The sequence below is a fragment of the Pan paniscus genome, chromosome 16 (genome assembly GCF_029289425.2).
Source record: "Pan paniscus chromosome 16, NHGRI_mPanPan1-v2.0_pri, whole genome shotgun sequence".
NCBI classification, from domain to species: domain Eukaryota; kingdom Metazoa; phylum Chordata; class Mammalia; order Primates; family Hominidae; genus Pan; species Pan paniscus.
The window spans coordinates 45,253,084-45,280,753 of record NC_073265.2 but is presented as its reverse complement, the minus strand read 5'-3'; the positions used below and the strand labels follow the sequence as shown (position 1 = coordinate 45,280,753).

Genomic DNA, 27,670 nt, shown 5'->3' with positions numbered 1-27,670 from the left:
TGACAGTTAGAGAAATCTGACATAGTTGATTCCATCTTGCTTCTGACCTCCAAGCTATCCTCGGTCTTTCCTGGGTGTGGGCCAAGCTAACCATGGGGAGAATTTAGTTTATAGTTTAACCTTAAAGCAGGGGTAATAACAGCCCTTCCCAAAACTAAACTGCATCTGTAAAACGAATAAAAAGCCACAAGCTTCGGATTATGAGAGGGTGCTGAACTCTGCTAAAATGTAGGCATAGTTTCTAATCCCTTACTGCTCAGGAGTCATGTGACCAGAGGTCACAAGATTTGTGACCTTCCCAATTGCTCCTATATAACATCACTATTACAGAACCTATAATTACTTTGAGATGTTTTTCAGATGGACCCCACCTGAACTCATGACTCAATGAATCCTGTGGCCCCACCCAGAGGCAGACTCAGCCCATGGGGACTATTTTCCACACCCCTACGATTTCATCCCCAACCAATCAGCAGCACCTACTCCCTAAAAACTCCTAACCTCCAAATCTTCAGAGACTGATTTGAGCCCAGTTCTCCCTCATGGGCTTGCCTCATGTCAATTAAACTCTTTCTCTACTGCAGTGCTGCCATCTCAGTGCATTGATTTTGTCTGTGCAGTGGAGAGGAAGAACCTGTCGGGCAATGACTATATGGTACCTGAAGTCTGCATATATCAAGACATTTGGTTATATAAGCCAACTTCACTGTTTAAGGAGTGGAGTTGGTTTTCTGTTAATTGAGGTGGAAGCCTCTTAACTAAAACAATAGGTGTCCAGGCTCAGTCCCCTAAGTGATACGTCTAAGATGAATGCAACTGGATGGCAGATTGGGAGCTCTGGTGAGCAAGTTATTGAAGCCACCTGATATGGCTTGGCTGTGTCCCCACCCAAGTCTCAACTTGAATTGTATCTCCCAGAATTCCCATGTGTTGTGGGAGGGACCCAGGGGAAGGTAACTTAATCATGGGGGCTGGTCTTTCCCATGCTATTCTCATGATAGTGAATAAGTCTCATGAGATATGATGGGTTTATCGGGGGTTTCCGCTTTTGCTTTTTCCTCATTTTTTCTCTTTTCACCGCCATGTTAAGAAGTGCCTTTCACCTCCCACCATGATTCTGAGGCCTCCCCAGCCATTTGGAATTGTAAGTCCAATTAAACATCCTTTTCTTTCCAGTCTAGGGTATGTCTTATAAGCAGCATGAAAGTGGACTAATACAGTAAATTGGGACCAGTAGTGTGTGGCATTGCTGAAAAGATACCTAAAAATGTGGAAGCGACTTTGGAACTGGGTAACACAAAGAGGTTGGAACAGTTTGGAGGGCTCAGAAGAAGACAGGAAAATGTGGGAAAGTTTGGAACCTCCTAGAGACTTGTTGAATGGCTTTGACAAAAACGCTGATAGCGATATGAACAATAAGGTCCAGGCTGAGGTGGTCTCAGATGGAGATGAGGAACTTGTTGGGAACTGGAGCAAAGGTGACTCTTGTTATGTTTTAGCAGAGACTGGTGGCATTTTGCCCCTGTCCTAGAGATTTGTGGAACTTTGAAATTGAGAGAGATGATTTAGGGTACCTGGTGGAAGAAATTTCTAAGCAGCAAAGCATTCAAAACATGACTTGGGTGCTGTTAAAAGCATTCTGTTTTAAAATGGAAACAGAGCATAGAAGTTCAGGAAATTTGCAGCCTGACGATGCAGAAAAGAAAAACCTTTTTTTTTTTTGAGAGATTCAAGCCAGCTGCAGAAATTTGCATAAGTAGCACAGAGCTTCATGTTAATCCCCAAGATCATGAGGAAAATGTCTCTCGGTTGATGTCAGAGACTTCACAGCAGCCCCTCCCATCACAGGCCCAGAGGCCCAGGAGGGAAAAATGGTTTAGTGGGCCAGACCCAGGGTCTCTGTGCTGTGTGCAGCCTAGGGACTTGGTGCTCTGTGTCCCAGCTGCTCCAGACATTGCTGAAAGGGGCCAACACAGAGCTTGGTCTGTGGCTTCAGAGGGTGAAAGCCTCAAGCCTTGGCAGCTTCCACACGGTTTTGAGCATGCGGGTTCACAGAAGTCAAGAATTGAGGTTTGAGAACCTCTGCCTAGATTTCAGAAGATGTATGGAAATGCCTGGATGCCCAGGCAGAAGTTTGCTGCAGGGGTGGGGCTCTCATGGAGAACCTCTACTAGGGCAGTGCAGAAGGAAAATGTGGGGTTGGAGCTCCCACACAGAGTCCCTACTGGGGCACTGCCTAGTGGAGCTGTGAGAAGAGGGCCACCATCCTCCAGACCCCAGAATGGTAGATCCACTGATAGATTGCACCGTGCACCTGGAAAAGCTGCAGACACTCAATGCCAGCCTGTGAAAGCAGCCAGGAGGGAGGCTGTACCCTGAAAAGCTACAGGGGCAGAGCTGCCCAAGACCATGGGAGCCCACCTCTTGCATCAGCATGACCTCAATGTGAGACCTGGAGTCAAAGGAGATCATTTTGGAGCTTTAAAATTTGACTGCCCCACTGGATTTCAGACTTGCATGGGCCCTGTAACCCCTTTGTTTTGGCCAATTTCTTCCATTTGGAATGGCTGTATTTACCCAATACCTGTACCCCCATTGTATTCAGGAAGTAACTAGCTTGCTTTTGATTTTCCAGGCTCATAGGCGGAAGGGACTTACTTGCCTTGTCTCAGATGAGACTTTGGACTGTGGACTTTTGGGTTAATGCTGAAATAAGTTAAGTTTGGGGGACTGTTGGGAAGGCATGATTGGTTTTGAAATGTGAGGACATGAGATTTGGAGGGGCCAGGGGTGGAATGATATGGTTTGGCTGTGTCCCCACCCAAATCTCAACTTGAATTTTATTTCCCAGAATTCCCACATATTGTGGGAGGGACCCAGTGGGAGGAGGTAATTGAATCATGGGGGCTGGTCTTTCCAGTGCTATTCTCATGATAGTGAATAAGTCTCATGAGATCTAATGGGTTTATCAGGGTTTCCACTTTTGCTTCTTCCTCATTTTTTGTCTTACTCCCACTGTGTAAGAAGTGCCTTTCACCTCCTGCCATGATTCTGAGGCCTCCCCAGCCATGTGGAAGTGTAAGTCCAATTAAACCTCTTTTTCTTCCCAGTCTCGGGCATGTCTTTATCAGCAGCATGAAAACAGACTAATATACCACCCTCATGGGCTTTACAAGAAATCTGGACAGAAAAAATTATAATCAAGAGGTAATCAGTCTGCATGTTGACCCACTTCCTTGTTACTGAAAGTCGTATCACACTAGATGCTGGCCATCTGCACCCCCATTATACCTATAAATAGGATTCCTGGCCCTAGAATCATACAGCTTTTGTTTAAGATAGATATGATTTCTGACATTAGAGTCCTAACACTTTAAGAATTGCTTAAGCAGATCCTGAATTCCAGCAGAACAGCTGATGCCAAGCAGTTCAAGACCCTCATAGGGTAACTCAATCAGCATCAACATGAGAATATCATTTCTTCATCTCTCTGTACCATGACTTCATCTTGTACTCTTCAACCAAGCAACAATTGTCACTCCTTGGCTCACTCCAAAACCCTTATAAACTCTAGCCCCAAACTCCTCAGGGAGTTTGAAGTTTCCTCCCATCTCCTCATATGGCAGCCCTACAATTAAAACTCTTTCTTTGCTGCAACCTGGTGTCTTGGCGTATTGGCTTACCATGAACATCAGGCAACGGACCTATTACAGTCATGTAATAACCGGACAATCTAGTTTGGTGTTACATGTTGTGTTTATTTCCCTTTGGTTATTCGTTATTGCCTAGCCTTTAGTAAAGTCTTTTTTTTTTTTTTTGGAGACAGGGTCTTACCCTGTTGCCCAGGCTGGGGTATAGTGGTGCCATCACAGCTCACTGCAGCCTTGACCTCTGAGCTCAACCACTCCTCCCACCTCACCTGAGTAGCTGGGACTACAGATGCACACCACCACAGCCAGGTAATCTTAAAAAAAATTATTTGTAGAGATGAGGTCTTACTATGTTGCCCAGGCTGGTCTCAAATTCCTGGGCTCAAGTGATCCTCCTGTCTTGGCCTCCCAAAATGCTGGGATTACAGGTTTGAACCACTGCACCTAACCCAGTAAAGACTTGTGTACACCAAGAGCAATTGAAGTTTTCCTTGCCCATGAGATTATACTGAGAGTGACTTTAATGATTATTCCAGGCTCTAGAGAAATTCAAAGCAATCCCTCAGATTTCTTTGAACTCTACATGTGTTCATGTTTATATGTTCATTACTACTAGCTCTGGTTCAGTTTATGGGTCATCTCACTCTCTAGTGTATATTGAACTCTATGCTGTCTGTTGAACATCATACCAACCTTTACATGAAACATACCCTTCTATTCAAGATCCACACGTACATGAAAGAGATATTTATGTTTAATAAACGTGATCAAATATTTTGGGGACAGATAAGGGACTTATATTGTAAAAATGCCAACAACTTTAATGTTAAACACCCTTACTCTTTTTTTTTTTTTTTTTTTGAGATGGAGTCTCACTCTGTCACCCAGGCTGGAGTGCAGTGGCGCAGTCTCACCTCACTGCAAGCTCCGCCTCCCGGGTTCACACCATTCTCCTTCCTGCCTCAGCCTCACGAGTAGCTGGGACTACAGGCGCCCACCACCAGGCCCGGCAAATTTTCTGTATTTTTAGTAGAGACGGGGTTTCACCATGTTAGCCAGGATGGTCTCGATCTCCTGACCTCATGATCCGCCCGCCTCAGCCTCCCAAAGTGCTGGGATTACAGGGATGAGCCACCGCGCCCGGCCTATTTCAAACAAATAAACAAAACCCACTACGTATCCAGTGTATGATAAGAAAACAAAAAGCAACTTGGCATAGCCTATTGGGAATACTTACAGGATCACAGAATTTTAGAATAAGAGGGCATTCCCTCACTGTATGTTTTAGGTGATGCCAAAGGATATAAAAGTTTTTATTGCAGAATAGATACAAAAGTATTGACTGCAAATGTAATTTTTTTCTCTGTGTTAAACATTGAGCTTTTTTGATCAATTTTGTGTATAGAAATGTCTTCCCTATTATGTGAAAAAGTCACATGAAACAATGTAAATTCTATACAACCCAATTGACATCCACAGGGGAATAGCTTAAATAAATTGTGGTATATTGATATTGTATTTTTCCTTAAAGCTGCTGAAATGTATTAATTAGATGAGTATGCAACACAGCATAACAAGACAAAGTGTGGAAGGGAAAAAGCAAGTTGTAGAACAATGTATATACTGTTTACTACAGTGAATTGTGCACATCAAACTTAAAACAACGGCTACTTCTGGCACAGGGGAGGGTACTAGGATTTGGGGAATTCAAATAAAAAATGACTTTAGCCTTATTTATAATATACTAATTTTTAAAAGAATAGTGCTAGCCGGGCACAGTGGTTCACGCCTGTAATCCCAGCACTTTGGGAGGCTGAGGCGGGTGGATCACGAGGTCAAGAGATCAAGACCATCCTGGCCAATATGGTGAAACCCCGTCTCTACTAAAAATACAAAAAATTAGCCAGGCATGGTGGCAGGCGCCTGTAATCCCAGCTACTTGGGAGGCTGAGGCAGGAGAATCGCTTGAACCTGGGAGGCAGAGATTGCATATTGAGACTGGGTAAATTTTTTTTTTTTGATACAGAGTTTTGCTGTTGTTGCCCAGGATGGAGTGCAATGGCGTGATCTCAGCTCACTGCAACCTCTGCCTCCTGGGTTCAAGCGATTCTCCTGCCTCAGCCTCCCGAGTGGCTGGGATTACAGGCACCCACCAATACGCGCGGCTAATTTTGTATTTTTAGTAGAGATGGGGTTTCACCATGTTGACCAGCCCGTTCTCAAACTCCTGACCTCAGGTGATCCCTGACCTCGGCATCCCAAAGTGCTGGGATTACAGGCATGAGCCACCACACGTGGCCGGGTAATTTATAAAGGAAAGAGGTTTATTGATTCAATGTTTCACAGGACTGGGGAGGTCTCAGGAAACTTACAATCACGGCAGAAGAGGAAGCAAACGTGTCCTTCTTCACATGGCAACAGCAAGGAAAAATGCCAAGCAAAAGGGGGAAAAGCCCCTTATAAAACCATCAGATCTCATGAGAACTCACTCACCATCACGAGAACAGCATGAGGGTAACTGCCCCCATGATTAAATCACCTCCCACCGCGTCCCTCCCACAACATGTGGGGATTACGGGAACTACAATTCAAGATGAGATTTGGGTGGGGATGCAGCCTAACCATATCAATTAATGAAAAATACTGTTACTACATTAATATAAGATTTTAATAAAACACATAGAATACTAGATTATATTTGTTGGAATATAAATATGTTATATTCTACCAAACATATTTATCTGTTATATAACATATTTATATGTTTTATGTTACATATTTATCAGGAGTAATTTAACCAAAATTACTCCTGATTCTTATTTGATAATAATATTGCAGGGAAACAATTTTAGAATTATTAAGAACCAGAGAGCTTTTTAGGATAACTTAACATTTCTTTTTTCATTTTTTTTTTTTGAGCCAGGGTCTCATTCTGTCACTCAGGCTGGAGTGCAGTGGTGTGATCATGGCTGCTGGGCTCAGGTGATCCTCCCACCTCAGCCTCTTAGGTAGCTGGGACTACAGGTACACACCACCACGCCTGGCTAATTTTTGTATTTTTTTGTAGAGACAGAGTTTTGCCATGTTGCCCAGGCTGGTCTCAAACTCCGGGACTCAAGTGATCTGCCCACCTCTGCCTCACAAAGTGCTGGGATTACAGGCATGAGCCACCATGCCCAGGCTTTTCTGGAAATTTAAATTTTAGGTGTGAATTTTAATAAAGGACTAAATAATGTAAAGACAGACAACCCAATAAGAAGACAGGCAAAATACTTAAACAGGCACTTCACAAAGGAGGATATTTAATTGTTCAATGAACATATTAGGAGAAGGTGCTCTATCATTAGTCATCAGGGAAATGCATACAATGAGCTAGCACTACTCACGTATCAGAAAGGATACAAAATTTTAAAATGACAATACCACATGTTAGCAAGGATCTGGAACAACTGAAAGTAATCATCTGCTGTTGGGAATGTACATTGGCATAGCCACTTTGGAAAGCCATTTGGCAACAGTCTACTAAATCCGAATATGCGTTTACCTTATCCCCCAGCAATTCCACTCTTGGTGAATGAAAACATGGGTGACCCAAAAGACATGTGCAAGAACGTTCATTTGTAGCTTTGTTTATAATATCTCCAAATTGGCAACAACCCAAATGTATATCAAGGGTATAGTATTCATAGAGTGAAATACTGTATAACAATCAGAACAAGTTACTGTTGTATGCAACAGTAGGATACATTGCTGTATGACAGATGTACCTGACAGCAATAATTTAAGTATACCCTTAAGAGTGAACCTATGGTCTAAGAGGAATGTGTGTTCAGAGTTCTGAGCTAAGGAACCTGGGAGTGGTCAACCCAGAGTTTCCCTCCTTATCTATGAAGGACATCTGAACCCCTAGTCCATCCCTCGGAATGCAGGCTGTACATGGGATTGAGGCCCTTTGTTTTGGGTTAAATGAAAACTGCTAGGTAGAGGTTGCTAGATGGAGGGTGCTAAGCAAAAATGCTATAAAAACTGCATGCTTTTTACAAACGGGAGTGGTTCTCCTGTCCAGCCGCTGCCACTGGACCATCCCTGTATATAATTTCTTCCAATAAACCCTATGTCTCAGTTGCTGTCTCCACATCTCTTCTTCAGCCTCTCAGACAGGATGCCATCCCTATTGGGGTCAATGGGAGTCTGGCATGACAATTGCACAGGCATAATGTTGAGCAAAGGAAGGCAGACATTAAAGCATACTGTATGGTTTCATTTCAATAAAGTTCAAAAATAAGCAAAATACATTTGTGATAGAAGTCAGAATAGCGAATACTTGTGGGAGGCAATGACTAGTAGATGACATGAAGACTCTGGGGCATGGACAATGTTCTGAGTCTTAATCTGGGTGCCAGTTAGTATGTGCGTTCACTTGGCAAAAGTTCCTTCAGCTGTATACTTAAGACCTGTTCAGTTTTTGTGTGTTGTACTTCAATTTGAAATGTTTTTAATGGCGGGAGCAGTGGCTCACACCTGTAATCCCACCACTTTGGGAGGCTGAGACAGAGGATCCCCTGAGCTCAGAGGAGTTTGAGGCCAGCCTGGGCAACATGGTGAAACCCCATCTCTACTAAAAATACAAAAATTAGACAGGTGTGTTGGCATCTGCCTGTAATCCCAGCTACTTGGGAGGCTGAGGTAGGAGAATTGCCTGAGCCTGAGAGGCAGAGATTGCAGTGAGCCAAGATCGTGCCACTGCACTCCAGCCTGGGCTACAGAGTGAGATCCTGTCTCAAAGAAATAAAGTGAAATAAAATGTTTATAAAATAAAATCTCTAGCAGAGTCACATGGAGACAAGGCAGTTAGTGCCAAGTTATCCCAAGGGTGGCCCCTAAGATTGTCTGTGAGATCCCCCTTCTGAGGCCCCGAGAGCTTTTCCAGTTTCTCTCCTTCCTGAGAACTGGTTCTTTTTTTTTTATTCTCTTGATCCTTACAATAAAAATCTCCCCCAAAATAATAATAATTAGTTTCTTACTGAGATCCACTTGAGTTTCAGGAAGAAATTGACATTATTCTTGAGGTAAACAGCACTGCTTTTTTTTTTTTTGAGACAGAATCTCATTCTGTTGCCCAGGCTGGAGTGCAGTGGCGCGATCTTGGCTCACTGCAACCTCTGCCTCCCAGGTTCAAGTGATTCTCCTGCCTCAGCCTCCTGAGTAGCTGGGATTACAGGCGCCTGTCACTACACCCAGCTAATTTTTTGTATTTTTAGTAGAGACAGGGTTTCACCATGTTGGTCAGGCTGGTCTTGAACTCTTGACCTCATGATTCGCTCTCCTCAGCCTCCCAAAGTGCTGGGATTACAGGCATGAGCCACCAGTACTGCCTTTTATAAAAAAGACAAATACCTTATATGTAAAGTGGCAGAAAAAAATGTGTTTCCCTTATACATGATAGAACCCTAGTTGAGTACAAGGGAATGTTTGACTGTAAGCAAGAAATTAATATAACTGGCATCTGTACTACAAGGGAATGCCTTCAGACTTAATAGCAATAAAATCCAGGTCTAAGATCAGAATTAAAAGAATCATATCCACAGTGGCAAGAGCATCCAGACTGGGGGTCTCTTGCCAATTACTCCTCTAGGGCACACTGATCAAACATGATCCTTAATATCCTTAGTGCAACCAAGAACGCTACAATGTTTAAAGAAGAATGTTGATGTCTTTGCTGCCCTCAGCCCCGCCGCCACCGCCGCCACCGCCGCCGCCGCCTCCCCCGCCGCCGCAGCACCAGCACCAGCCGCCCCGTCGCCGCCGCCGCCGCCCGGACCCCGGCGCGCTGAATGCAGACTAATAGGGATGCCAAAGGAAAAATATGATCCTCCAGATCCTCGCAGAATTTATACCATCATGTCAGCAGAGGAGGTAGCCAATGGGAAAAAATCTCACTGGGCAGAATTAGAAATCTCGGGGAATTGCTTTTAAATAACAATCTGTTACGGGTTTTGCCTTATGAACTTGGTCGGCTCTTCCAGCTACAAACTCTAGGTTTGAAAGGCAATCCTTTATCACAGGATATTCTCAACTTATACCAGGGCCCAGATGGAACCCGAAAGCTACTGAACTTCATGCTTGACAATCTGGCAGTTCATCCAGAGCAGCTTCCTCCGAGGCCATGGATTACATTAAAAGAACGAGACCAAATTCTGCCATCAGCATCATTCACGGTTATGTGTTACAATGTGTTATGTGATAAATACGATACCCGGCAGCTATATGGTTATTGCCCATCCTGGGCATTAAACTGGGAATACAGGAAAAAGGGAATTATGGAAGAAATTGTTAACTGTGACGCAGATATCATTAGTCTTCAGGAAGTGGAAACAGAGCAATACTTCACTCTCTTTCTGCCAGCATTGAAGGAGCGTGAATATGATAGATTTTTTTCTCCAAAGTCACGTGCCAAAATCATGTCTGAGCAGGAGAGAAAGCATGTAGATGGTTGTGCAATATTCTTCAAAACAGAAAAATTTACATTGGTGCAGAAGCATACAGTGGAATTTAACCAAGTGGCAATGGCTAATTCAGATGGATCCGAAGCTATGCTGAACAGAGTGATGACAAAAGATAACATTGGTGTCACTGTGGTATTAGAGGTCCACAAAGAACTATTTGGAGCAGGTATGAAGCCTATTCATGCTGCAGACAAACAGCTGCTTATAGTGGCAAATGCCCACATGCATTGGGACCCAGAGTATTCTGATGTGAAGCTCATCCAGACCATGATGTTTGTCTCAGAGGTTAAAACCATTCTGGAGAAAGCCTCTAGTAGGTCTGGCAGCCCAACTGCAGATCCTAATTCCATCCCGCTGGTGCTATGTGCAGATCTTAACTCATTGCCAGATTCAGGTGTTGTGGAATACTTAAGCAATGGAGGAATAGCTGACAACCATAAAGACTTCAAGGAACTAAGGTACAATGAGTGTCTTATGAACTTCAGCTGCAATGGAAAGAATGTAAGCTCAGAAGGGAGAATCACACATGGCTTCCAACTTAAGAGCGCCTATGAAAATACCTTGATGCCTTACACCAATTACACCTTTGATTTCAAAGGCGTGATTGACTACATTTTCTATTCCAAGACTCATTTGAACGTGCTTGGTGTCCTGGGGCCTTTAGATTCTCAATGGCTGGTTGAGAACAACATTACTGGGTGTCCACACCCTCATATCCCTTCAGACCACTTCTTAATGTTAACACAACTTGAACTCCACCCTCCACTCCTGCCTCTTGTCAATGGTGTTCACTTGCCTAATCGGAGGTAGTGGAGTACTGCCCCGCCAAGACGGGGATCTGTTGCTATGGACCTGTACAGTTGTAAATCAAAGTATGTAGGAGTGAAGTATGGCCATCCTTAAGCTGCTTCTTCACGTTTCTTTCTTTATGTGTTTGCTGTAAGACTTTGTACATTTTTGTGCATATTGGTATCATTTGGCAGTAGGGCTGGAACCAAAGTATTACTCTCTTTCCAAAATTTTAATTTAACATGTTTTTAAATTGGACCTTCTTTATATTGTATTAACAGCCAGCATTCAAAATTGATAAATTACCAATGTGAGGCCCAACAACAGTGTATTTGTTTTTCCAAAACAAATACTTTCTTTTGAATGGTTTCAGTGAGCCAACCATTTTATAAAAGGCAATTTTAAAAAACTATAAATACAGTATTTTAAACTGAATGATGATATGCCTTCCAGGGAAAACCTTGAATTTTTCCTTTATAACTGACTTTTGGATTCCCAAGTCATTTGCACATTAACAGAGTACTTAAATTTACTTGTTCAGTACATAAACTATGATATAGCCTCTATACATGGTAAGAAAATTTGAAAAGTTAAAGATGGTTGCACAGTATGCTTTCATAATCAAGCATGTAACACCACATGACAATTTGTTGGCCAAATGCTGGTTTGGAGTTTTTTTGAGGAATCACTTTGGTTTTTTTGTCCTCTCTATATAACCTTATTGGAAGTATTAATTCTAAGCCTGTCTCTCAAGTTTATTTATAGAGAAAGAGTAAGTAATCTGTATTGCCACATACCTTGAAAATAGAATGCGGTACGTTTAGGATGCCCACAGAATGAATTTTTCCTTATTCCAATTCAACCTTCTGTCTGGTTGTGCCAGGAAAACAGACGTTATATGACCTATATCATTTTTGCCATTATAGTCAAATGTTAAAAGAAGAAAAAAATCTGCTGAATAAAAAGGCCTTGATCAGAGTTTCAGATGGGGAAAATCATACAGATATTTTATGTGTTTCCAACATAGATTATGTGGCTGTTGGTTTTTTGAGATGACAGTGCAAAGGATTTGGGAGAGAGAACAAATTTGGAGCAGTAGTTCAAAACGTTGGGTCATTTTCCTGACTCTAGCTGCCAAATGGCCATCATATGCTTTTAATCTTTGTTTCAGTTGTCTGTCAGGGTTGAATTAAGAAGCTACTGGTTTATTCCCAATTGTTGATGCCTTTAGGTATGTTGGAATCTTTTTTTTGCCTAGGAGGGGCCACTTGAAAATCTGTGACTCAAGAGGCAGTGAACAGAATACTGTTTTCTGGGGAAAAATTTGTTGGCTACTTGATGTTAATTATGGCACAGTAACAGGAAAAGGTTGTGTCTGTGTTTTTAAGTTTTTCTTTATTCTGCTTTTTTGCTGCTATAAGAGTTTTCTGAAATTTATATTTTAAACTTTTCATGCATTTTACTGTTTCTAGTCTCAAAATGTGATATTTTTAATAAACAAGAAATTTTCCATTATGTGAATGAAATTTTAAAATACAATAGCCTATATTTGTGGCTCACTAATATATAAAGTACAGGTTAAATTTAAATTATTTAATTAGTTTTAAATATACACAATTTGTCTCCTCTTTCAAACCTGACATCCTAAACTGTTTTATTAGTCTTAAATGATGCATTTACTTTGGTCATTTTATGCTAATTTCTTCCATAGTAAATTAATCAGGCTATATAAGGTAATATTTCCCCAGAGGGTAATTTTAGTGGGACGAGGGTGGTGGGATGATGTCATATCATACATGGGATTGCATCAGAAGGGTTCTGTAAAGCCTGAACTCCCTTTTAAAAGTGCCTAGTGATAGAGGCGTTGTTTGTCATCTATTATAATTGGAATGTCATTGTAGTTCAGTGAATTTTGATGTAAATAAAATATCTTTTAAAAATGTTAAAGTACCAGAATAAACAAACAAAAAGAAACAACCCTTAAGATGACAGATTTTCCTCAACATGCAGGTTTCCCTTCTTGTATACCTCAAGTATCCAACATCTAGCCATGCAAATTGATTACCTGAAGCATAGTACTAGAAAGTAGAATAGCATGAAAAACTTAATTTTGTGGACATTACCTTTTTTTGTAATCAGTTTTATTTTAGATCTTTTGTTTTGGGTAGGTTTTCTGCTCTGGAGGTATATGCATTAACAAAACATTTTCCTCCTTTCATATACGCATGTTAATTAGCAATGTAAGCAATATTTCCTACCATACTTCACTCCCAATATTTTTGGAGATGTTTGTATAAAATGGAAGTTAAAGTTCACTTATGATTGTATATGAACCACAGAGAAGCCCATTTATTAATAACAAACTTTTTTAATAGTTAAATGTAGAGGGAAAAAATAAAAATGGGAAACATTGTAAAAAAAATTTTTTTAAAAATGAAGAATGTTTAAAATTGCTAACTTATAAGGACAGTTCTCTTCTAAAGAGGGTGCATTCTGTTATAAGAAAGTCCCTTTTGTTCTGCTGAATACCTTGATAGGTTTAGGTATGCAAAATGAGCCTAGAGCTAAATTTGGGATTGAAGAGTTGAATTGTTCTGCTGTTTAAGGAAAGAAGATATTGGAGTTCCTGGTATATTCAGTGAGGGAATGGAGGGTGGAGAAAAGAAAGGAAAAGGATGACAGGAAGCTAGGGATTACTTGGGGAGAAATGGGCAGAAAAAAAATAAACAACAAAGAAACCCTGGTTGTACACCCCTTTAAGAATAAGGGTGTTGGCTGGGCGCGGTAGCTCACGCCTGTAATCCCAGCACTTTGGGAGGCTGAGGAGGTGGATCACAAGGTCAAGAGATCGAGACCATTCTGGCCAACATGGTGAAACCCCATTTCTACTAAAAATACAAAAAATTAGCTGGGTGTAGTGGCATGCGCCTGTAGTCCCAGCTGTTGCCCAGGCTGGAAGGCAATGGCGTGATCTTGACTCACTGCAACCTCCACCTCCTGGGTTCAAGCGATTCTCCTGCCTCACCCTCCCAAGTAGCTGGGATTACAGGCATGTGCCACCATGCCCGGCTAATTTTGTATTTTTAGTAGAGATGGGGTTTCACCACGTTGGACAGGGTGGTCTCGAACTCCTGACCTCAAGTGATTCACCCACCTTGGCTTCCCAAAGTGCTGGGATTACAGGCGTGAGCACTGTGCCCAGTGACAGATAGTGTTTTAAACTCAAAAATATCTGCCTCAAACTTTGTGCTGCTATAACAGAATATCTGTTGGGTAATTTTAAATGGACAGAGATTTGAACTCCTGGGCTCAAGTTATCCACCTCAGCCTCCCAAGTAGCTAAGACTATAGGCACGCACCACCATGCCTGGCTAATTAATTTTATTAATTTTTTTTTTTTTTTTTTTTTACAGACAGGGTTTTGCTATATTGTCCAAGCTGGTCTCAAACTCCTGGCCTCAAGCAGTCCTCCTGCTTCAACCTCCCAAAGTGCTGGGATTACAGGCATGAGTCACTACGCCCAGCTGATAATTACCTCTTAAAGATCCCACCTCTCAACACTGTTGCACTGGGGTTTAAATTTCCAACACATAAACTTTGGGAGACATATTCAAACCATAGCAGAAGTTACTTTAGTTTTGGCCTCAGAAATGAGTCAGAAGAAAAAGGAAGAATTCACATGCTACAAATTTATAGTAAAAGTTGCTTACAAAGTATTTATCTGCTCTTCAGTTTCTTCAACCAAAAGCTAAACAAGTTTGTACAGGTAGACAAGACCTTTAGCTTAATTTATAAACGGCTTCCTGCAAAGCCCTCAAGCCATTTTATCACTCATCATCTCTTAAAAACAAAACTGGAATGTTAATCTATTTTTGGTAGAAAAAGTTGGAGACCATTTTATCAAATGGCTTAGACATATGAAGCTGTATGTAACTTAAAACTACTTATTTGCCTCAGAAATATTACATATAAAGAAAGAAGACAAAACTACACACACACATTACATTACCTATAGAATAATATTGAGCACTTCTAATTGCTTGCCAACTTCTCTTCTTGATCTTATAAGGAGATAATCTTATTTTCATTCACACATTTGAGTCATTTTAAATAATAGTGTAGAAACACCAGACCTTTAGTAGGAATCCTTATTTATAATGCTTTTACTCTACATGTTAAAATAGAATGGAAGAAATATCTTAAATGTTTAACTAAAAATCACTTTTATAGGCAGATTCTCTCTTATTCAGAATTAAGAATAGCTAGTGTATACTCAGGAGGTTGAGGCAGGAAAATCACTTGAATCTTGGAGGTAGAGGTTGCAGTGAGCTGAGATCGCACCACTGCACTCCAGCCTGGGTGACAGAGTAAGACTGACTCTCAAAAAAAAAAAAAAAAAAAAAAATAGCTAGGGTAAAAGAACCCACAAATAATGTCTTTTCTTCTCCTAGGAACCATATAAAGCATTTTGCATTTCAAATTATTATCTTTCTTTTTTTAATAATTCAGGCAAATATAATCAGAGAAATTCTAAATGCTACTCATTTTAGCTGAAAGCTCAAGTTATTGTAGAAAGGCAACACTTTTGTAATATTGATATTTTAACCTCTTTTTCATTTTACCACTCAAAAATTGCTAATAATTGAAATGGAATGTTCTTTGTAAGTTTATTTTATATTTGGGAGCTAAAATAAACAACAGCATTTGCTTAAAGGTTTTGAACTATGGCATATTAATGGTACAGATATGGTTTATCTATTGCAGAATTGAGTCATATGCAATAAGAAACAGCATAAAATCCATAAATAAGATTTTATGAGGGAAAAAATCAGTGTTACATATACATTTTTCCCCGTTTCTGGCAAATATAATCTTTCATTCATATAACTGTTGACTGGCTTCTATGTGTCCAATGGGAAGATAAATACAGTTCCTATATTCAAAGAACTCCCAGACTAATTCAGGGAGAGCTGCAAGACAATTTAGGTACTGCTGCATAGGAATCCTAGTTCCTACTATGGGGTAGAAGGGATGCTTCTTCCAGGAGACACAGCAAGGGTCCCACTGTACTGGAAGCTATGACCACCACTTGGTCATTTTTGAGCTTCTCATGTTAGTGGACCAATAGACAAACATAGTAATTACCATATTGGCAGGGAGGTATAGGAGCTATGGTTGAGTTACACAAGAAAGACAAGAAAGCGTATGTTTGGAACTCAGGGGATCCACTGCATATTTTAGTACTTGCATGTCCAATGACAATTCTAAATGGGCAATTACTAGAACCATGACCCAATAAGTTAAACACAACTGACAAATCATACCTCTTGGGGAGGAAAATCTGAGTCCCCACCAGGCAATAACCTAAATTTGCTGAAGTACTGGCCAAGAATGGGAAAATTGAGAGTGGGTGGTATAGGAGAGAGATAATGCATATCATTTATGACCCTGAGACCAGTTACACAGTAGATGCTGCAGCTTATCCTAGAAACCCTTGTCTATCAAGTCTTTTGGAGAGGTAAATACTGGACACACCTCAAAGACTCTACGGCAGAATGGACTAAGTGTGGGGCAGATCTGCACATGTATTAGATTCCTCTTGCACTCTGACTCATACCCTCTCAACTAACCTTTACTCCAGTCCTTGCTGCAGCAACCAAAGATGTAGAGATGTAACCAGACAGCAACTCATTTTAGTTGTTTAATGTATATTTCACTTTCTGCCCCTGTGCCTCACTGCCACTGCTGTTGGACATACCTGTAGGAGCCAATTCAGCCATTCTATACACAAAGAAATCTGCAAATATTAACATCCTATGAAATAACCCCTGTCCAATAGGGAATGGAAACTAACGAATAAATACTCCCTTCTTGGTAGAACAATTCTGAGGTACATTCTATATGACTCCTGAAGGGTCCTTAGTGATATCGAGCCCAAATCAGGTTAATCATGTAAAGGAAACTAAAAAATTTACAAAATCACTGCATGGGTCTTATGCCATTCCTTGTTTTACTCTTTTCAGTCCCTCACTCATGTTTCCTAGGCTCAGTCGCGTTCCGATAAATGTTTAATAACTGCCTCTCCAGGAAAAAAAAATTATCTTGGTTTGTAGCGTTTGCCTATTTCTGTGATATAAATACACCATAATTTCAAGCTACCAACATGACATCACCAAATCTGCAGTTGGATAGAGGTGTACACAATTGTACCTTGGATGCCAGTATGAGTTGAGTCCAGCACACTACTGCTTGGGAGTGTGTCTCAAAAAAAATTACTGCATGCAAACATTTGCCTCAGAAGATATAGGGTGAAACAAAAAAAGACAAAAAGCTACCAGTCTGAGCCAATTACCAGACAATGATGGGTGTACTGACATTAGCCATGGATACCAATAAGAAGAGAAAAAAAATCTTAGGTAGAAGAGGAAAGAATTTCAACTGTATAACAAATTGGTGATAGGAAGAAGTTGTAGGAATGGGCAGGGGGTATGAATTTTAGAATACTCAGAAGTCTCTAGCCTTTGCAACTTGATAGACAATAATGCTATTTCCAGAGACACAGAATACAGGATTATAATGAGTTCATTTTGGGATCTATTTAGTTTGAGACTTTTTTCGTGATACCAAGACAGAGACAGTTAGTGGGAAATACAGGTCTGAAGCTTAGGTAAGAGATAAGGGTGTGGAAGCTATAGCAAGGTATTGTGAAATTTTATTGTTGATAACTACTTATATTCCTGGAATATCCTGCCGCCCTTCCTCTGGCTCCAGTCAGACAGCAGTGAGGTTTTCTGATTACTGCCCTCAGGCTAGAACTGTTACTACAGAAATGAAAAGAGAAAGATAAGTCAATGCTCAGCTTATAAATTTTAAAATAGAGCTTTGAAACTCCTGGTAGAAAAAATATGTTGACACTGGGTATGTTGGCACATGCCTGTAATCCCAGCACTTTAGGAGGCCAAGGCAGGCAGATCACTTGAGGCCAGGTGTTCAAAACCAGCCTAGCCAACATGGTGAAACGCTATCTCTACTAAAAATAGAAAAATTAGCCAGGCATGGTGGCGCATACCAGTAATCCCAGCTACTCAGGAGACTGAGGCAAGAGAATCACCTGAACCCAGGAGGCAGAGGTTACAGTGAGCCAAGATAGCACCACTGCACTCCAAACCTGGGATTATAGGCGTAAGCCACCGTGCCCGGCCATAACAAATCTTTTATATATCTGCATCCTATTGGTTCTGTTTCTCTAGGGAACCATAATACAGGGTCTTTAATCTGTCAGTCTGGAACAGTTCCTCCAACTTTCTTGACTTCTATGTCCTTGACACTTTTGAAGATTACAGGGCAGATATTTTGTAGTACGTTCCTTAAATTGGATTTGTTTTCTCATGATTAGATCCAAGTTATGGAGGAAAAGCAATGGGTTGCAAGATTTTGATTTATCAAATGTTCACTTTGATCATTTGATTAAGGTGGTATATTTCAGCCTTTTAATCTATGTAACTAAGTACTTTGTGGAAATATACGTCAAACCCTGTAAAAATCTCATTTTTCATTGAACTTTGAATGTACTCATTTATTATAATTTATATCTGTAATGAACTCATGGTACCAGAATTATTCATTGGATTATAATCTGTTGCTATCATAATTTATTTTAGTGCTCAAGTTAGGCCATCTTTGGCCAGTGGGAGCTTTTTTTCAGGTTGGTTCCTGTGTCCTTTTATTCTATCTCCATCATTACTTTCATTATTTTCTGGGATAACAAGATGTTTCAGGCTCAACTTTTATTTGCCTTGTCCTAGTCCTGGAATCAGCCATTTTTCCAAGGAGCCCTGGTTTCTTTTAGTAAAAAGTTAAAATATGGATGCAAGATATGCTCATTGCTTTTGGGGTGTCATTGTTCCCAGGCCCTCTTAGAGTACAAATGTAGAAAATATTTGTGTGTGTGTGTGTGTGCAGCAGAGGTTTACATCTACATTTATTTATATACTATATATATATGTTAAAAACTTTTGAGTTCATATCAACACCACCAATTTCATTATAACAACACAAGACTCATTCAAGTTTTCTCTTTCCATTCTTGTAACTTCTTCAACAGTGACGAATGTGGTTCTCATTATCATTCATATACTCACTTATTGGATCACTTGTCTCTACAAGTAACTAATTTCCCATTTCTGCCATCACCAGTCCACCAAGCAAACCCTTCCTTGAACACACCTGGGTCCCACTGCCTTGCACCTGGCCGTCTTTCTCACTACCTCCCACCCCTTGTGGGGTGAGGAGGGCATTTTAAAAGATGACCATGATACCTGAACTCTCTTCTTTACTCCTTCCTCTGCCTTGTAACCTGGAACATAGACGTAATGATTGAAGCTTGAGCCACTCTCTGGACTATGAGGATAAGGGTCACACCTACAAACATCAGAGCAGTGAGCTGTGAAGTGCCTGAATTTCTGACCCTTTGGCAGAGCAAACTAGCCATATTAACCCTGCCCTGCCCACTGTCTAGACTTTTACATGACAGCCATATAACATGAATCTTTAAATCTTATTAGTTTAGGTAACAGCCAAATGTAATTCGACTTGATAAAGATGTCCACAGCTAGAGGCCAGCGGGAACACAGATACATCTACTAATTCCAGGAGGGAGTGATGAGAACCTTTATCACCAAGATGAGGGAGCACAACAGCCTGTTAGAAGTCAGAATCCAGCTTAGCAAAAAGAGGGTCAGGGAAGACCAATGAATTGATTGGGACTATGTATTCTACCACTGGAGGTAGAAACTTAGTTCATTTCAGAAAATCAAATAAACATTTCTTGCACTACTGAGCTCTGGATCTGAGATGGGCTCTATGAAGAGAGTAGCTGAAACTATGGTAATGGCAATGGCAATGGATGAGGTCCAGGGAGTTTCCAGTGGAAGAAAAAATGAACCTTAAAAATCTCAAACATTAACTATTAGAAAGGAAGCAGCCAGCAGATATTAAGAGTAAGAGAGAATTAAAGGAGAACTTCTGAACAAGACTTTTTTATATCCCTTAGGGAATTAATTACCAACATGAAAGTGCATTTCGTATCATTACCTTTCATATTGTTACATTCCACATCCGATTTTGATCCCAGGGGGTGATATTTTAAAAACTAGAAACAATTTCTGCATCACAGTGAAATCTATAGGCAGAGTTAAAGAGGTTTACGTACACAGACTACTAGAAAGTCTAGACCAGGTTTACTGGTTTTCATTCATTTCTTGCTTCTTAATCAGTTTGGAGGCTCATGTAAAGGCAGATTTGAAGGGAGAAAAGACTCAAGAACAAGAGATAGAAGGGGTGATGCTATTGGAGGTTGCTAGAATTGCCTGGATTTTGGCTTGGGATGATCCCTAGCACAGGTATGAGGCACAGAATCAATTGTTATGCACCATGTCACATTCTTCACATGTGCCTCACATGGTTATACACACACTCAAACCAAATCAACATGAACCTAATCGAAGGCAGCCTAGGTGGACAAAACACCTTCATGAGAGTTCTGCGCAGTTGAGTGATATGTAGAGGAGTTCTTCATTCTAAACAGCTTTCTCAGTGGTGGTTGGTTATTGGACCACCAGCTGATATCACCATCCTGATGTGAGTTTCCTTTAATTTCAGGTGCCCCTCCTAGCTGTTGACCGGGATACAATAATTACTCTAGTTCATCTTGTATTGGTAGCTGTTTAATTCTTCATGATTTCATATTCGGAAAGACAGAATAAGAAATCATGAGTCAAATCAGTGGTCTTTAGAAGTATCATCACTAATACCTATTGGGTACATCAAATGGCCAATTTGCTTTACTTTATAATCCCTTGGGGATTTACTGATTTTTTTTTTTTTAATTACCAGTTTTAGGCTGTGTATACTTCTCATATATTCATTAAATTTTAGTAGCAGTAACGGAAGCTGTTCTTACACGTTTGTAATTGTGCCCTGAAATGACACTGAATTAACTTAAATTCAAATGACTTAACTAACTTAAAATTAAACATAAAAATGTGTATCATGAGAGATGAGGGAAATATTCGCAAAATAGAAGGGCACACAATATTTTCAGATTATTTTATTCTTAACCCACAAATCCCACAGATATGTGACAACTTAAAAAACAAATTAATGCTCTCATGGCTTTTTCGATTTAGGTAAGCCAACAATTCCTGACCATTCTGTAATTTTGTAGTCATGTTTGATTAAGTGCCATCTCTTTCCCCCTAATACGGATAAAATCTGAATTGTGTATTAACAGAATTTTGATACATATTATATGAATGAAATGGATCCTACCAATCATAAAGTACGACAATTGAGGTGGAGTCTTGTTCTGTCGCCCAGGCTGGAGTGCAACGGCGCAATCTTGGCTCACTGTAACCTCCTCCTCCCAAGCTCAAGCGATTCCCTTGCCTCAGCCACCCAAGCAGCTGGGACTCCAGGCGCCCGCCACCACGCCCAGCTAATTTTTGTGTTTTTAGTAGAGACAGGGTTTTACTATGTTGGCCAGGTTGGGCTCGAACTCCTGACCTAAGGTGATTCACCGCCTTAGGTTTCCCAAAGTGCTGGGATTACAGGCGTGAGCCACCGCGCCCGGCCAAGTACGAGAAAAATCTTATGTAACAAACCAGTAATAGGGGCTATAGCCTTGTTCCCACGTAGCATCTTAAACTGTTAAAAATAAATCAGAGTTATTCTGAAATCATTGAGGAAAATAAAAATTAGATTTTGAGATTGCAGAATTGTGCAAATTTCTGCAAATGTATAAAAACAACATGATATAAATTGTGGCCTGGGTGTTCATAATTCTCCCCAGACTCTTATGGATGCCTTATTTGGTGGAGGTCTTCCTGTAATTATGGAATTATAAAGCCCATCAGACAGGAATATTAAAAAGCATGATTATTCCATAACCTTATTCCACAGGAGGAGTTATTCTACAGGAGGAGTTACTCTACAGGAGGTCCTAGTTCACTTTATTTTTCCCTCTTCGTCACTGCCTTCTGGTGGTGCTGCAGATCAACGCCCAGCTAAAGCAGGTTTAGAGGGTCAGCCTGGAGATTGGATTGTTACTGGTGGGATTTAAAGATGAACAGACCATAGGACAGCAAATAGCTTAGGAACTGGCACTGTTTACAAATCCTAGGGAGAGAATTTCAGATCCCGAGTCCAAGACTGCTGCGATCCCTCCAGGCCTCCCCATTTGCTGCCACGCTCAGGCTTTCCCTGGCGGTCCCCAGGTCCAGCTTCTTATTGGAATGACACCCTTAACCGACAAGAAAGCGCTATGATTTTCAGTTTGGGATTTAAGCGGGGATTAAGCTCACGGATTCCCAGGCGTCTAGTCAGAGGCCGAACTCTGGGTCGGATCTCAGCGAGACTTGTTGCTGAGGAACACTGCAGCTTGGCTTCCCGGCGCTTCCCGGCGCTCCCTGGCTCCCCGGCGGGCCCGTCAACCACCTACCTCCCGGGGAAGGGACCGAGGGCGCGCCCCGCCACGCGCGCTCCCCACGCCATGGTCCCCGCCGCGCGCGCTCCTCCCACCCGAGCCCCGCCGCGCGCCCTCCCCACTCCCCGAGCACCGCCACGCGCGCCCCCGCCCAGCCCCAGGAGCGCGCGCCGCCGGCCTTTTCCCGCCGCGCTGCCGGGTGCCGCTAGTGCCCGCTCGCCGGGGGAGGCGCTGCTGTCGCTGAGGGAGCGCCTCCTCCTCTTCCTCCAACTCTTCCCCGCCTCCTCCCGCTTCTCCTCCTCCTCCTCCACAGTTGCCTGCCCTGGGCGGGGGCGAGCGCGTCCGGTTTGCTGGAAGCGTTCGGAAATGGCAACTTGCGCGGTGGAGGTGTTCGGGCTCCTGGAGGACGAGGTGCGGGGACCGCGGGGCTGCGGGGCGGGCTTCCCTTCGGGTTATTCAGCAGCCGGACCCGGGGAGGTAGCGGCGGCGGCCACGATCGGAGGCTCTGCTGTCAGCCCCTCCTCCCTCGGCGCGAGCCCGGGGAGCGCGCAAGGCGCCGCGGGGACTGTGGGGGCGGCTCGGCGCGCGGGCGCTGGGGGCTCGCTGGAGGGAGCAAGCTTGTCGGGTCCACACCCGCCCCTTCCCGGAGAGGCCGCCGCCTCACTTGTCAGTTTCCTTCAGGAAGTGTTGAGGAGGGGGCTAGGCGGCCGGCGGGGGACCCACATCACCGCGCCAGCCCCTTCCTGCCACCCCCGCCGCGTGTGCGGAGCTCCCAGGCTTTGGGAGACGGTCGCAGCATCCCCGCTGTTGAGTTGCTTGCTCTGGCGGAGGCCGGGCCGACTTAACTTTACGGACTTCGGTCTGGAGAGTTCCAAGTGAATTGTCATTCGCTGGTTTGTTTTTTTCTTCTTTATCTGAAATCCTTTTTAATCCCCTAACTAGAGACAGGGATGGGAGAGCAGGAACATAAATTTTGCTCCTCCTCTCTAGCAACAAGTGTCTAGTGTGAGAAGTTCATGCTTTATTTCACCGGTCGTCGTTGATGTTAAAAAGTGAAGCCAAAAAAGTATAAATACTTTATAAAGAAGTTACCACATCTGTTCCATTTGAAAACTAGATTAAGCTCTGGGATTTGAAGAAGGCAAAGCTGTTTCTTTTCAGCTAAATAACTAATGCTGATTATGCCTATGCTTATTAAAAATATTGTACGACCATTTGGAAAGGTTGTTCCGTCGTAAATGATATGTGGCTTCTGTGTGTTCTTGGAGATTGTCTCAAAAATGCAAATGGGTGGGAGATGAAAAGGCTGCATGTAGTCTAATAGTGACTGGTTCCGAGTGAAAAAAATCAAATTTTTTGCCTTCTTGTTGGCTGACTAAGCTGCCACATGTACCTTTTATCAAGATGAGACCCAGTTAACTGAAAATCCATCAACCTAATTTATACTGCTTGCTTAAGTATTGTAATATTTAAGTTGTATAGTTCCTTCTCTTAGTACCTTGGTGTCGTCAAACATTTTACACTTCTCTTGAGAGTTCTTTGTTTATAAAGGGTGGGCAATTTGTTAATGCAGTTAAGTTATTTCAGGATATTTTGAGAATGCTTACGTGATGCGATTAGAATTTAATTTCCTAGTTATTGCTGCCAGAAGAGAAACAAAGTGATGATGGACAAATGGTGGCGGCTCATAGTCCCTCAGAAACAATAGTCAATGTGTTACAGCTAAAGATATCATTCTAGCTAATGGCACCTTTATTCTGTAGACGAGATCAGAAGATAATACAGCACTTCACCTGTGGTCGCTTTCTTATCAGTCAGATTTCCCTGCTTGCTACGTAGACTGCCCAGTGCAGTTGACTTCAAGGTGGTGTCCAACCCAATCAGGCTGGCCTTGGACTTTCTTTCCCTGCTGTATTCACAGGTAGGCCCTGCTAATTGCAGATTTCTCATCTCACTGCCTTCCAGCAGAGCCAGTTGATCTTAAAGAAAATAGTGCCAAAGGTATCATTCACCATCTGTTTTCTCCCTCTTGGTACATGATCACTGTTTTTAATTATCTACTTTAGTAATTTCTCTGTTTTCAATCATCACCCCTCTGCCCAGCTGAAATAAAACTAATTGTGGCAGTTAATGGGTGGTCGGTAAGGAACTGGGGCCAAAGGCCAGAAACTCCACCCTTTGAAATGTGGATTTCCTGAACTTGCTGAAGGATTTGTACTTCTAGGAAGTTTCATGGAATGTGTCCTATCCCATTCACCTTCTGGGAGTTCTGGCTGTCAGTTCCATGACTCTAATTTGCTTCTATCCCCCCTCTATTTTGTCCACATTGAGGAAGGGAGTGAGATAGGAAGATAAGAGACATGATGATGAAGAGTCTTCCACTTCTTCCATTGTAATTGGATTATTCATTCAATAGACATTCATTTACTGTTTGCTCTGTACCATGCATTGTGCTAGGCACCAGGGATAGAGAGGGAAAAAAGACAGTCTCAGCCTCGGACTGAGGCAAAGATAAAAGTCACTTTTTTTCTTGTGGAGGTTGCCCTCTCCACTATCATTTACCATTTATTTTCTGGTCTATCACAAAAGTAAAAGAAGGATTGGAACCACACTCCCCCATTCTCCCCACCCCCAAACACCCCTTTTGTTAAAGGAAGAAAGCATTGCAGCTATGTCACTTCTAAAACTCACAGACTAGTCTGGAAATAGGCAGCCCTCTGCTGTTGATTAAAAGTAAAGTGCTTTTTCATTACAACAAAAGGAGAGGATTCTTATTTTAAATTTGAAACTAAAACAGGGAGAAAAATAATTTGAAATGGATAGAAGATAGTGAAAGAATTGTAATTTAATCAGTATATAGTGAATAGTCGCTGAGTCAGTGTCTGAGCATATTAGCACTGAAGTATGCTAAAATGTAGATCATAATACCTTTCTCTCACTTTTCAGTGAGTTTTGGCTCTTCTTCCACATCTAAGTGACTTATAGTAAGAGATCACCCTGGCTGCATGTGCAGGATTTTACCATTAAAGTGTTAACAAACAAAGGAGGAAGTGTAGTATAATTTATACCAGATTTGCTCTGGTCACTTGAGATTAACAGTAGAGAATAACACACACTGATCTTTGTTGGGGAGCAGTGTGGTGGATGCGGGGACTGGAATTCAGCATCACTTCCCACCTCCTTCCCATGTACCTCCCTGTGATATGGAGGTGGGAAAACTAAACACTGTTTCCCACACTCCATTGAAATTAATGGACTGGATCCAAAATAGGCTCCCCAGTTAAGTGCACTTACTTGAGATTTGCGGAGTGGAAATGAGGTGGAGCATATTGTTCTGTTTCTTTGGCTTTTTCTGCTGATAAGCACAGTCATGTAAACATCTAATTTTTCTGCGAAAGTATTCCAGTATCTGGTAACTTGCTTTGTGCATATTGATAGGAAGTCACGGAAGTAGTGGTGGTGGTGGCTTCCAGACGTCAAGATTGATTATATTCTTGAAGTCATCAGTTCTGGTGATGACTCCTGATCATCTACCTTTCTGACTGGGAGAGGTAGTAGCTTCGTGGATGGGTCAGTTCTGCCATGTTTTTGATCTTCTAGAACTGCAGTCCCCAACTGTTTTGGCACCAGGGACCGGTTTCATGGAAGATAGTTTTTCCATGGACCGGGGATACGGTCTAGTGGTTTCAGGGTGATTCAAGCACATTACATGTATGGTGCACTCTACTTCTATTATTATTACATTGTGATATGTAATGAAATAATTATACAGCTCACCGTAATGTAGAATTAGTGGGAGCCCTGAGCTTGTTTTCCTGCAACTAGATGGTCCCAAGTGTGGGTGACGGTAATGGGAGACAGGGAGACAGTGACAAATCATCAGGCATTAGATTCTTATAAGGGGTACACAACCTAGATCCCTTGCATGGACAGTTCACAATAGGGTTCATGCTCTTATGAGAATCTAATGCAGCTGCTGATCTGACAGGCAGCGGAGCTCAGGAGGTAATGTGATCGGTGAGGAGTGGCTGTAAATACAGATGAAGCTTTGCTCACTGGCCTGCCACTCACCTCCTGCTGTGTGGCTGGTTCCTAAGGTTGGGGACCCCTGCTCTAGAAGTCCAGCCTAGCACCTACTCTTCCAGCTCTTCCAAAAATTTTGTAAGCATCTAATCCCCTGTATTAGCTTCTTTCTTCTTAAAGCATCGAGAATGATTTCTGTTTCCTATAAGAAAGGCTGACTGAAGCAAGGAAAAGAAGGAAGGAAATAAAGAGGAAAGAGTTTAGAGTCTCCGCTATCGGTATGGAGAGTGCAGTTTGCACATACAGAATAATAGATGCCCCTGGTGGCAGCAGCCACAACAATGCATAAGTAACAGGGTAAGAAGGGCATATTCTGATACTTCTGGACCCACTAAGGCTGAGCAGAAACTGACCCTTACTCAGTCTGGGAACAAACTTCCCAAACCTTTATGTACTACACACAAAGGAGGAGAAGCATAGGTTAAGCAGCAGCTGTGTTAGTAATTTCTCCCAATCTTTCATGTATTGTTTTTGCCATTAGTGCTTTTTTGCAACTCTTTAATTCCAGGATCATTATAAAGTATTTTTCATGGACGCAGGGACTAAAGAAGTGAATAAATATAGTGTATTTTTAAAATAATTTATTTTTAAATTATGTATTTACTTTTGAGACGGAGTCTTGCTCTGTCACACAGGCTGGAGTGCAATGGCGCGATCTCAGCTCACTGCACCCTCTGCCTACCAGGTTCCAGCGATTTTCCTGCATCACCCTCCAGGGTAGCTGGGATTATAGGCACGCACCACCACGCCCAGCTAATTTTTGTATTTTTAGTAGAGATGGGGTTTTACCATGTTGGCCAGGCTGGTCTCGAACTCCTGACCTCCGATGATCCGCCTGCCTCGGCCTTCCAAAGTGCTGGGATTATAGGCGTGAGGCACCGTGCCCGTCCTATTTTAAAATTATTTTAAACCATCAGAAAAGTTGAAAGTACAACACAAAGAGCTCCAGTATTCTTCTCATACAGATTCTGCAACTGTTAACCTTTTCACTGCAATTGTTCCATCACCTTTTTTTGCCATTTTCATTAATCTTTTTCTGAACCACTTGAGAGCAAGCTGCAGACACAATGCCCCATCATCTTTAAATACTCTAGTGTGTATTTTTCTAAAACAAGAATACTTTCCTGCATAACAACCATACACCCTTCCAAGCTAGGAAA

At 41.9% G+C, this 27,670-nt stretch overlaps 2 protein-coding genes and 1 long non-coding RNA gene across 3 annotated transcripts in view; 2 read left to right on the top strand and 1 right to left on the bottom strand.

Moving 5' to 3' along the window:
- Window positions 1-22,504, bottom strand: part of LOC117976030 (uncharacterized) — a 91,215-nt gene extending 68,711 nt beyond the window's left edge. The window contains exon 1 of the long non-coding RNA XR_004666526.3: window positions 22,306-22,504. This is a non-coding gene — a long non-coding RNA (uncharacterized LOC117976030). The remainder of the gene's footprint in view (window positions 1-22,305) is intronic.
- Window positions 9,452-18,216, top strand: LOC100985180 (CCR4-NOT transcription complex subunit 6-like). The gene is given in 2 exon segments (XM_034938810.3): window positions 9,452-9,612; window positions 9,615-18,216. Coding segments are annotated over 2 exon segments (1,464 nt in total). The 5' UTR covers window positions 9,452-9,500; the 3' UTR covers window positions 10,967-18,216.
- A 78-nt stretch (window positions 22,505-22,582) lies between the features above and the next one.
- The window catches only part of NEDD4 (NEDD4 E3 ubiquitin protein ligase), a 165,041-nt gene continuing 159,953 nt past the window's right edge, over window positions 22,583-27,670 (top strand). Inside the window, exon 1 of the mRNA XM_003827870.5 lies at window positions 22,583-22,838. Coding sequence (XP_003827918.1) covers window positions 22,794-22,838 — 45 coding nt within the window. The 5' untranslated portion in view covers window positions 22,583-22,793. The remainder of the gene's footprint in view (window positions 22,839-27,670) is intronic.